This window comes from Osmia bicornis, chromosome 10, assembly GCF_907164935.1.
Source record: "Osmia bicornis bicornis chromosome 10, iOsmBic2.1, whole genome shotgun sequence".
NCBI classification, from domain to species: Eukaryota; Metazoa; Arthropoda; class Insecta; order Hymenoptera; family Megachilidae; genus Osmia; species Osmia bicornis.
Window position 1 is genome coordinate 2,674,204 of NC_060225.1, and position 13,390 is coordinate 2,687,593.

Here is a 13,390-nt window from a genome sequence, read left to right on the forward strand (position 1 = left end):
TTTATTTAGAACAAATTTCACTTTTTGAACCAAGTTTCTTTATCAACCAAGGCCCTCGAAATCTTAATCCGATCCTGATAAGCCAGAGAATAAAAAAATGAAATAAGGAATCTAGATAAGAAAAAGAAACATATTTAGAATAACTAGAAAAACGCACAATGGGTCAACTTTTATAAAACAACGCAAAATGGAAAAAAATATAACAACTTCTTGTTTTCTAAATGAATTCAATATTATAATGAAATAAATCATGGAAATTAACTTGTCGTACATATTAATATTATTGTTTCATTAAAAGTCAATGAACATACATCAGCTGATTTAATTACACCAGCTGAATAATTCTTGTAATTTAAAATAAGAAATTTGATTGCGAGTTATGTCGCTTTGATGGGTTTGATTATTCAAGTGTTAAATGTTTGACAAAATTCGAAACAGTCCTCTGTATTAATTCGCAACACGGCTACACGAGCCGTGTGCTTTAAATTGACAAGGAAGAGGAAACTTCAATTAAATCACGAATGTCACGATAAATATGTGATGACACGTTACTTCGATTAATGGAATCAAGATAGAATCCGGTGATACTGTTACAGCACATCTCTCTTCTTAGAGATTGATTGAAAGAACCGACATGCCCTTTCCGTAAATGAAACACTGTCCTTAAGAATTAACATCACCCTTGTTCTTACTGTTCTTTTGAACCAAGAAAGAATTGACATAGATTTGTAACCCAGAAATATAAAAGTACTATTTTCTTTTTCAAGGGTAATGTACATTAATTTAAATGTTTTAATTAAGTGTACATTTGCGATCAAACTAGCCTATCCGAGGAAAAATTAAAATTAATCCTTAAATTTAATATTATTATTACAAAAATAATAAAATTCTGATTATTATTACGATTAAATGATTAATATATCTATAGGTCTGTGACCCATTACCACTTGCGTATAAACGTTAGGGAGAAAGATTAAAATTAATATTTACTTTGTTATTCGTACTTATCTGTTATATACTAAATCTTATATTTAATAATTAAAAGTTATATTATTTCTTACTTTTGCAAGTATTCAAGTGTATTTAGCGATCTTAATACAACCATGAGATACAAAATTAAATTAAAATTAGGGCTTTCTCCATGGTCCGCCGTTTGAGAATTAATACTACTTAAATTTTTTTTTAACTTCTTTTAGTCCTTTAATTATAATTTTGTAGTACCAGTCACTAGTGTCCTTCATGTTAATTCAACATGTTAATTAATAGAAAATAAATTTAATTATAATTTCACAGTACACAGTGTTGATCTCTTTTTTTTTTTGATAAATTAAGTAGGTCAGTAGCTGTATGTATGTAGGTAGAATGCAGTGAAAAGCATCAGAAACGCGTTGTTATGCGATTTTAACTAGCGGAGATGTGGTCGGTCCGCACGAGCCGAGTTTTATTCGCGACGTATATACACGTGCCGCCGATATACATACCCCGATAACGAGTTGCAAAAAAAGAGGAGAGAAAAACGCCGTTCCGAAAAATGCAGGTTATATAGGAAATGGATATTGAAACGTGTATTTGCTGAAAAAAAGGAAAGTGGGGACCGGATATTGAAATATGTTTTCACCAGACTGTTTTCGATCGACGCGCTCGGTCTTGAACAAAGCAAACAAATCAGCAGGGAACGCAAAACATTTTCCATGCACGAAAGAGTGACTGTAACGTTGGACCTCTTTCGTCGCTACTGTAGATTATGCTCAGCACACATTTTCATTCAAAAATGGAAAAACTTTCATTCTAATTTTTGAAATTTTCAATATGTCTACGTACTCGTTTCAGTGCCATTTCAAAAAAATGTTTTTTTTTCTTTCTTGTTCAAAATTCTTTACGAAATAAAATATTTATTATGATGGCGATATTAATGATTTTGATCAAATTTCATTTTCATTGAATTATTAAATATTAAACATTATTTTAAAATCCTGAAGTTTCTTTAATTTTGTAAGGTATCTGTACAAAGCTGTCACTGATTTCCAGATAATTTTAAAGAAGATTTAGAGACAGATTTTGTGACGACAAAAATATAATTTTAAGCATTGTAGTGTATATTGAAGTAATTTGGACCTACTTCTTGGGTGGACCAAGTTCTTCAGATATTTTGAAATTTTAGAATTTAAGAAGTTTGAAATTTTTTGGATCTAGAATTTTGCAATTTAGAAAATATGAAATTTTGGAATTGTGATAATTTGAAATTTTGGAGGTTTAGAATCTCAGAATTTTATAACTTTGAAGCATTGGAATTTTGGAATTCTGAAATTTTTGAATGAAAAAATAAAGGATCACATTGTTGGGGGACAAACCTTCTAAACTTTTAGAGGATTTAGGTCCACCCTAGCCGCTGTCTAGTTTCATCAAATTTGAGTTTTTAAATTTTAAAGAGAAGAATCAATTCCAAAATATAGAAAATAACAAGTGTAATCATATCGACCCTCTAGTACAATAATATAGTAAATTCGAATAGAACATCAGGGTTAAACGATATCACGGAACACCCTACAGATTTAAAATATGACAAGGTTTTGCTTGGTCGAGGGTAAAATACTTGAAGGGAAGTAGTCGAAGAAGAGGCGCAAGCTTGCTCGATATTTTAATAAAGAATATTGCACGACGTCGCACACTTACTTAGCCACTCTGAACGATTACGCTAAATTAACAGGTCTCGCCTTATTCCCTGCCGTCTGAAAAGAAGAAAATACCCATGAACCCGCTACACCTTCTTCCCCATCGTATCCTCTCGATTTTAATTACCGATTTAATTATTCTTGCCCGAAGAAATCTACTTTGTTGAACGATCTTGTCACACGTTGCAGATACCCAGTGCTTATATTAATTCTAAAAATAGGTAATTGTATAGATAATTGTCCATTTATCATAAATAAATTTTGGCTATTTTAAAAATAATTTAACATTTCATTTGTTTCGTTTCATTTCGTTGAAATTTCATTTGTTTCTTCAAAACATTTTCATCATTTTCATTTATAAAAATATATTTTTAAATGAGGTATGATGTTTTAGATTATGTTATATGTTGGAGTAAGCGTTCTTTGCTCTTTCCCTCTCCACTATCTTTCCCCCACCTAGGCAACTAGCGAGGTCCGCGCTACGCGATAGACTATACTTCCGTAACGAGTCTTGACGTGACGAGATGCGACGAGATGCGACTTACACTTTTGTAGTAGAAACAGTTCAAATATAGATATGTAATTAAAGTATAATCTGCGTTTTGTGCCAACATTATAAGAAACCTTAGAATTGATTATATTAATTTATTCTTGGCAGAAGGTTGGAATATTAATTCACAGATGTGCAAACTATAGAAGTGTGTGGGTACCCGAGATTTCAGGATCGAGTCGGGTCGGATCGGAGAAAGTCGGATGGGATCGGGTCGAGTTGGGTCGGAAAGAATCGAGTGGGATTGAGTAAAAACGGAAAGAATTCAGCAAGATCAGTTTCTAAATATTGAGTTGACAAGAAAGTAATTTCGGTTTTCACAGACAGATAACACTATGTTCTTTTTTTAATGACGTCAGTCGATGTTCTGATTTTTCCTTTTGTCATTTGATAGCTGCTGCTTTTAGGTTATTTTAGAAGCCAATTGCGCGTAATTTTGTTTATAAGTAGTAGTTTAATATTAATTTTAACATGGAGCGTAAAAACGAATATTTTTTACATATTTTGCTTCTTTATTTTCGTAACGGAAAGAAAGCTGCTGAGGCTGACAAAGAGATATGTGAAGTTTATGGTTCAAAAATTCCGTTCTGGAGATTTTCCACTGAGAAAGATGACCAACGTTCTAGTCGACCCTCCGAAGTTGATGATGACCAGATCAAAGCCATAATTGCATCAAATGTCACTATGACTATTGAAAATCATTTAAAATATTTCATACTTAAAAACCGAAATTACTTTCTTGCCTACCCAATAGATACTATACTTTTGCGAGCTCGACCAATCCCGTACGACTTTCCCTACACAATCCTAATTTCGCATTTTGTATGACTTTCTAACAAATTACTTTCAAAATGTTTTATTTCTTATTTTATAGTATATATATGTATTTAGATTTAACAATAAAGAATACATAAACGTGGTCTTGCTAGAAGCCGCGAACATCACATAAAAAATAACGGTTTTAATAGTAACGGCCCAATCATTGGGCCATTGGTGGGGATGCACTCCTGGCGCATACGCAATGTACTACACGACAAGGCGCATTTGCATCGCCAACACAAAATAAGGAATAAAAAAATAAAATATATCTCGTTTAATATTTTTAAGCACGAAGATCTACTAAATATAAGGTTTAATATAAACTTAATTAAAAAAGAATATATACATAGAAAAATGATTAAGCGATCCAAAGCGAGGATAAAACACGTAACACGGTAAATAAAATTCTATAAATTCGACAGGGTGACGGAGGGGAAAGACTGAAAAATGCAGGCAGTACAACGTTACGGAAAAGTCCTCGAATACGGCAACCGTTTACAAAAGCTGTCTATAACGTGCACGATTAAAAACACGTTGCACAGCAAAACTCTGCGGTTCATTTTAATGCGGGTGAAATGCAACAGAGCAAAAACTACAGCTAAAATATGCCGGAACGATGCATAATGCATTCTCTGATAAAATATGAATTTATGCGCATGCTGAGTTGCACTGTTTCGATCCGATCGCCGATTACAAAGCTCCTCCGACCCCCCTCCTGTAATGCGTAATTTTCATGGAATAATTCAGATTAAATTTTGAAGCAGCCCGAATACACGCGCCCGCGCGCAAATATCACCGAGTGTGTGATCCATTCGAAAAATACAAAGGGCATTTTTGTTTGTTATTCCATCCAGCTCGCAAAAATCTGCCGAAACGTATTTCTCATATCTACGTGCTTATAAATGTTTCTCTCTAATGTTACAAATATGTTTTACACACGACGTAATTGTATCGTATGCAAATATAAACGATAATCAATGAAATAATATTAAACGCATTGAGATCCTCGACATGGATTATATAATACAATAACAATTTTTCTTTTATAGACTATTATTTTTGTGTTTTATCAATCAGTAATTGCGGTAACATGACGATTACCGAAGTGAAAGTAAACACCTGTAGAATAAAAATAAAAATTGGACACCCTCCATGGTCCGCCGTCCGAGGGTTAAGAAGGCGTAATACTAATGGCACTAAATTAATTTGTACGCGTAATAGACTTCATTTTTTGTATTTTAACAATTATGAAAATGAAATTTTAATTATAGAAGCTGAAAAATGGCTAGAAAATACTGCGAACAGGAGCAATTTTTCAAGTCACGTGTTTGAAAGCTCTGAAGATGATGGGTAAGGTAATTTCTTATAAAATTAATTTTTAATTCTTTTTATAATTTTCTATTTATAAACTATGAATGTTTATAAACATTTATTACAGTTTATTATACAGTGTAATATTGTAAGAAATCTTCAATTACTCGTTTATTCCAATTATTGAATTAACCGTTATTGGTATCATATTCCTGCCCCATTTTTCAAATTCACAAATATAAAATATTCAAATTTAAAATAATAATTAACCCTTAATAATTAACAGTGAAGCCTGGGTCGATCCTGAACCGAATTTAAACATATAATTTTTAAACGAAAGGATTTCATATAGTAAGAGAATAATTTTTAAAGGAACAGTGTAAAGTTTAGAAAAGGAGAATAATATGAAACACAAAGTTAAATTAAAATTGGAGTTTTCTCCATGGTCTGCCGTTTGAAGGTTAAGAAGGCCTAATACTAAAACTACCAAATCAATTACCCTTTAATTTTACCCCACGATTGAGACGGCGGCACGATGCTAATCAATCATTTATCTAATCATTGCTAAAAATTAAAAAAAAAAAGCCACCAAATCAATTATTCTTTTCTATACACTTTTATCTTTCTATTTTTTATATCCTGATTATCACAGTGTATAATAAAAATAATCTCTCCAATATTAAAAAAAAATAATAAATCTTTGTGATTCTGAACCATAAATGTTAAAGAAAAATGATTAAACAGGAGTGAAAGGTCGCGTGGGAACGCAACAAGGTTTGATGAGAAGCCGGTGTCTTTCAACATCAGAAGAAAACACTGTACTAGGAAAGGCAGTAATGTGGGACCAGAATTGACCAGAAGGAAATTAAAGAAGCAACATCACGGTCGCCGTTAAAATTTATATATTTTCAGGTCGGCTGGCCACTATCCGCGGGAGACCCTTAAAAATGCTTCCCGCGGTCTACCGACACGGAAGAAGCCGCTTAATCGGCGACCTCTTCTCAAACCGAAACATTTCGTTGTGTCCAACACACGCTAACGACTTTTCTTTACGTCGTTCCATTTCACCACCGTATAATAACCCCCATCAAAACCGTCTAATGTTCGTTTTACGTTACAACCGCTCTCTTTGCAACTTCTTTTCTCTTCTCGAATCCTTTCCTCGAAGGGAAGCATCCCTTATACGGTGCAATAAGTATCAACTTTAATAATCTATAACTTTCACAAATTGCGGTGTTTAAAAGATGTAAAAACAGGAGTATGAGGAGATTTAACCCTTTGAATACCGACTTGGATACTGTTAATGATCATGCCAACAGTATCACATTTTTACACCATACGAAAATAATTAATATTTAAAATTTAGAATTTTGGAAAAAGTGGCAATTGATAAAAATTATTGTTTATTTGGAAGCGAAGAGAAATTTATATGTAATGTAGGATTGTTAATTTATACTATGTTGGGCCAAATTATTAAAGCATTATTTAAATCAGAATACTTTTTTCAAAATTGGATCAAATGACAAGTTTTTTTAAGAAGCTATAAAAAATTATTTTTCCTTCAACTTGCTTTATTCTAAAATAATAAGAGGGTGGCTTGTTCCTCTTTTCCATTGAGCCCCTCAATTTTAAGTCATTTTGTTCAATTTTAAAAAATTATTTTGGTTTACATAATGGCCTAATACTTTTGCCCATTACTGTGTGTAAGCAGTTTTGTTCCTGCAGATATTTTTATTCATATTGCACTTTAACGGATACAATTACAACTACAGTTATTTAAAACATTTTGTGTAAAAAATTATTATTTATGGTTTTATTGTGGAATTTAACATAAAACACAATATCAAAATTTTCATTTTATTCTTTCATAAAAATTATTTTTCTTCAAAATATCCTGATAAATTTTGATATAATTTTAATTAATTACTAATGTCACAAACGTTATTATTCTATTACACAAAAAAGAAATACACAGATTTACATAGCAGCAACTACTTACATAAGGGTGGAAGTTGAAGTTTCTGTTCAACCCTCGAGATTCAAACTCACAAAACATACAAGGATATTAACCTAAGGTTAAATGTATCATTTTTAAACGAAGAGTTGTTTCATATATTTACAAAATGAAAATAATATAAATTACAAAATTAAATTAAAATTGAGGCTCTCTTCATGGTCCGTCTTCAGACGGTTAACTGGTTTGCAAGATTCCAGGATAACAACGAATAACATTATTTAATCGACGAAGCCGCTCCCAAATAAAATATTTTCACTTCTTATCTCCTTATTTCGTGTCTCTTCGCTGCTTATTCTTAGCAACGAAGGTCGTAAGTAAAGGAACACCCCTATCCAGAGTACCATGGAATATTTAATTAGTTTTTCCAGCCGACAGTTGCCACCCATAAATGTTAATTGCAGATGAAGTGGTAATAAGAAGCCTCCCGAGTCCTCATCGAGACCACCCTTACCCTTCCTTCTTTTGCCTCCTTCATTCTTACGCCGTTTAACGAGTACCCGCAAACATTATCCAACGAAACCTACTCTACAGACATTTCTTTCCCTCGTTTATGGCTGCGTTGACATCTTGCTACATTCGAATTACTACTGTGATCTTCATTTCATTTTAATTATTTATTTAGGGGTTGTGCCAAGAATATTTGTGTAGGATTGTGACTGCCATCGACTAAATGAGATTTTGAAAATGTTAAGTTTAGACAAAATGAAGAATTATTAATTAGTTTTTGAACCCAAATTGATTAAGATTTTTCTTCCTGTATTTCACAAATACTGTTTTTAGAGATTCTGTGTGTATTTATAATTATATTTTTAAATATTTATTAGCGTAGCAAATTAATACATAACAAAATTAAAATGAAATTGTAAAAATATGAGAAAGAACTACATTTCAAACTTACAAAGAATATATTTAATTTTTGCATTAATTATACCTAACTTTTAAAGGAACAGTGTAAAATTTAAAAAATGACAATAATATGAAATACAGAATTAAATTAAAATGGGGGGTTCTCTCCATGGTCCGTCCTCCGAAGGTTAAAAAATATTGAAAATTATAAAGAAACCATCCAGTGAGTTTGATAAATATCAAACGACCGTGTAAAATTAAAAAAGAAGTATCTTTACCGTATTGTCAACGCTCTTTAACCTGCCTTGACGAGTTCGAAATCGTGGAAAAATCGTTTGAAGCGGCTGGCGAGAAGAGAGCGGAGAAAAATCAGTGACGATCCTTGCTGGGCGATAGAAGGATGGGGATGTGTATGGCCAGAGGGGTCGTCGAAGCAAAGGCAGAAAGAACGGAATTTAATTAAGTAAAATTACTGTCGCGAGAAGAGGCGAGAAGCAAACTGACGGAGAGGGGGAGAAACGGGTGAGGGGATGTTGGCCGAAAAGGTGGCGAGATGCAAGACGTTACAGGGAGAAGGGAGAGAAGACCGGCATAATGATCTCATCCCTCGATAAAAACGTAGCAATAGAAAGTAAACGAATTCAAGCAAACCGGAAGACTCCTTTCCTGAACACTTTAACCCTTGATATCGTTGTTCTTATTACGTATGTATATAACTTCATTTTGCTATTTATTTAATGTGCAAAATGAAAATAATATGAAATACAAAATTATGGTCTCTTCATGGTCCGTCATCCGAGGGTGAATTTCTACAATATAAAAATTCGAAGCATTGAAAGAAACTTGAAATATTATATATAAAAAAAGATAAAAATTCGATAAATTATAAATAGATATCAATAATTTAAGTACAGTACAGTGGACTTTTGTTACATCGCCATATGAGCGATTTGTAGAGTCGATCGCTTAAATTTGCCGAACTACTCGAAATCGACGAACTGTTTGATATAAAAGCGAGCTATTCGAAAAATCGAACTACTCGAATATTCGAGCCCTTGTTAAACTTCGATTTACGAGGGCTCGAATATTCGAGTAGTTCGCTTTTATATCAAACAGTTCGTCGATTTCGAGTAGCTCGGCAAATTCAAGCGATCGACACGGCTCGACCGATTGATCATTGTTCGACTCGAAATTCGAGTACTCGAATAAATCGAGTACTCGCACACCTCTAGCGATTTGACTTTCATACTTGAAAAGTATGCTAATGTTACCCTTCCACTATCATAGCCTAAATACTATCATAGTATTTAAGGGTTTTACTATATAGTTATTATAGATGATACTCCAGCAATTAATTTTTGTATATTTAAAAATTAATTTTGTCCAGCTGGAACATACTATTCTATTCGAATTCGCGGCAATATAATGAGAGTCTACTGTATATATTCAAGAACACGATTTTTGAACTATTTTTGACAGTATATATATCTTTGAAAAACTTTCCATAGTAATAGAAATTACTTATATTTTTAATATTTTTGATCAAAACATGTGTAGTTTCTAATATGATAAATATATTCGCGTAGATGATGTTAGACGGACGAAGAACAAAGAGGGAACTAAATAGGATCGTCGGAATTACCCTGTTTGTCTCAAGCATAGTGGAGGCAAGAAACGCGTTCATCCCACAGGATTCCCATGCAATCATGCGAAACGACCATTTACGCCGCGTTTATGAAAAATAATATCTCCGTTCCGGTAGATCAAAATCCACGTCATTTTAGCACTGCGACGCGATCGAGGAGAGTGGCAAAGCCGAAACGAGTCATTCATTGTTCTCTTCTTTGAACTCGTGCCGTTCGCGTAGCTGACTCACGCGGATCCTTCTGCCTCGCCGTCGAATGCATAATTTAAAAGCTTTTGAAACAGGAAATGACGCGTACCAGACAATGTCTTTCGATCTAAGATAAAATTTTCTTTTTTTTTTTGTAATATATTTTTGGCACACTAGTTTCTAGTTCAATCATAGAATTCATTCCTAATATATATTTGTTCTGAATAATATATTTTATTATTCATCTTGGAAATAAATAATTTTTTGGAAATTTTAAACTTCACTAAAAAAAAGAAATTAGGGATAAGTTTCCGAATGGCCCCACTAAAATTGAAAACTCAGGTTCGGTATATAACCTAAATTGACTACCAGAAACCGATTGAAATTGGTTTCAGAGCTATTCAGAGCTTACGTAAGCGCTATTCAATACTGCGCATGCGCTATTCAATACTGCGCATGCGCTATTCGATACTGCGCATGCGCTATTCAATACTGCGCATGCGCTATTCGATACTGCGCATACACAGAACCTAACCTTACCACGATATCTCGAAAACAGTAAGACATCCAACTCTGAAACCAATTTTAATCGGTTTCTGGTAGTCAATTTAGGTTACTACCTGAGTTCTCACCACAGCCACGAAATTTGTAGATAGATATGGTGTACTTGCAGAAGTGTGCGGGTACCCGGGAAGTCGAGCCAAGTCCGGACGGGGTCGGGGGGTCCCGAATCTTATACCGAATTTTCCCGATATGTACCGAATGAGTTCAAAGAACATTCGTATATATATGTAGTTCGAAAATCCACCCGAGCTCGACCGAACTTTTCCGAGTCCGTCCAAATTCTTCCAAGCTCACCCAAGCCCATAATTTCAAGTGTCCGTACACCTCTAATGCTATAGTACCTCTAATATTCATATCAGATACTTGAAACTATGGATAATTAAATATTGTGAAAATAATGAAATTTTTATCTTCTTTAACATGTTAACACTTTGTTGGTGTCACTGGGTCTGTGATGACCTGCAACTATTTCAGTTGTTAGTTTAGTGGGTATTAAACTTTCTATTCGTTCCACATTATTTTGTTTAATAACAGATTAAAGAAAAATTCATTCTCATTCCATTTTTCTTTTTTCTTTTCTCACCAAAATTCCTTGCGAAATAGAACACGTTTTAAAGCACCATTTCGGATTTTACTAAAACTTGGGTGTGTTGTACTCTTTCGTCATATGTAAACGTACCCTCTAATTGCGTTAAAATCTTAATTTGAATAAGCAAAAATTCATTAAATTCTTCAAACGTACTTTTGTATAATTTTCAAAATTGTAGGTTTCACAGCTGTTTGAAATATGGTGTTATTCCTTTTTTCAATAAATTGTAACTACTGAACTAAAAAAATGATTGAAATAATGTTTCAAATGATTATAGTGAAAGCATAAGAGTACCTAATAAAAATTATTTATGTAAAAAAATATTTTTTAGTCATTTATAAAGTGAGTTTCAGAGTTCGGTTCTACGAGGGTTAACAGTATCGTAACGTTCAGATTGTTCAGAGGTGCTTAGCTCTCTGATGTACACCCACTGTACATTACCGGCATTAACCAGCCTAGAGTCATCTGACGAAAGCACAAGCCCGTTTACAATCGGTCTTGTTAGATTTGTGGACACGAAGATGAGCGTAGCTCGTAAGCTTAGTCTGTGCAAACGCGCAAGTCGATCTTGTAGCTGGATTGCAGGGATCACTTGGTCCTGTTAAGCCTTTAGCTACAATAGAGCTGCTATAAAAATGCTATCACCATTGGAAATGCAATCTACCATAATTCTACCTACGTACTATTTTATGTAATTCATCGAAGAGAATTTTCTAATACTGAAAAGGCTTTAATTATTAATTGAGAAAGTCGTTAGTAGCACCTGCTTGATCTAAATTAATTTTTAGATCAAATTCTAAATAATTACTAAAAGCTTCCGAAGATGTATTTTTTTAAAACTAAAAAACACTTATCAAACAAAATTTCTTTTAGCCCTGTAAGTAAACACACCCTTTAAGGTAAAAACCTCGATAGATTACAACAGATTAAATAATCTATTTACACGAACATTTTTAATTTTTTATACAAAAACATTTCTCAATTTATCTATCAAACATTGATTTTGGTTGACGAAATATCACCGTGGGATCAGGGTTATTATTCTTGCGATTGTTTGATTTTCCGCAGAACGGGCGAGCAAATAAATGACAGTAAATTTTTGGCTAATCTTGTCACCGTGCAATGCCACATTAGCCTAGAGATCAAAGTTTGTTAAGCCTACTATATATCAGCACTCTGGTGGGAAACGTTAGAATTTGACGACGTAAAGGATTAACGTGATTTGTCGATTCGACGACATGTAACGTCGCTCGTATGCTTGTTAATTGCGTTAAAATCTCAATTTGAATAAGCAAAAATTCATTAAATTCTTTTTCAAACGTATTAAAATTGTCAGAATAATTAGTATCAGGCCATAAAATTAATATTAGAAGCACAAATAGAAATTAAATTAAACCTCGTTACAGATACTGGAGCCCACTATTAAGTTAGCAATATGGATATTTGTTACGAGCATTGTTATTTAACAATTTTTTAATCCCAGATAGAACTTCATTTTTATGAAAAAAATAAAGATACTGACAGCTTTTTTCTATCACTTTGATAACAATTGACAGCAATAGTAATTCAAATCCTGTTGACTCGATGAGTTATTAAGGATATAAAGGATTTATTTTTATTCATTTAATGTTTCAAGGGAAAAAAACACATTTAAAATTGCAAATTTGCATTTTCTTTTTAAATTGAATTCCTCAAAAACTGGGGGAAGGGGGGTCTCACAAAATTCTATTTATAGAAAGAAAAAAAGAAAAAATACGGATTGAATGTTATAAGCCTAGATGGTTATTGTACATTATTATGAATGGAGATAGCTCATGGCGAGCAGGAGAGTTAATGAATTGAGTTGTTAAAAAGCGTGTACAGATCGGGGTGTTGTTCTATCTGGGAGTATAAAAAAGTAAGGGTAATGAAGATGGCTGGTAGGCCTACCTTGGTCGAATACAAGGCAGCGGGTGGTCTTGGCAGCGAGTCCCGGGGGCAGAGCGAACCTGTAGGCTGGGCCCAGCGACAGCCCTAACCCCAGCCCGAGCGCCTCCGCGCCGCATCGGCCCCCGAACACAGGCCCCACTAGAATCACCCACATAACAACGGTCATCAGTCATCGTCATCAAAAAAATATATTACATTATAATATAACTATACATTATATATATAGATATCGTACATATACAGCATTCATGCAAACTAT

General features: G+C 33.4%; 1 protein-coding gene across 2 annotated transcripts in view; it reads right to left on the reverse strand.

The window, feature by feature from the left end:
* LOC114879490 (E3 ubiquitin-protein ligase Rnf220-like) overlaps nucleotides 1–13,390 on the reverse strand; it is a 245,018-nt gene that overhangs the window by 150,789 nt on the left and 80,839 nt on the right. For both annotated transcript variants that reach the window (XM_029194453.2, XM_029194451.2), the window contains one exon: nucleotides 13,132–13,269. In XM_029194453.2, coding sequence (XP_029050286.1) covers nucleotides 13,132–13,269 — 138 coding nt within the window. The remainder of the gene's footprint in view (nucleotides 1–13,131; nucleotides 13,270–13,390) is intronic.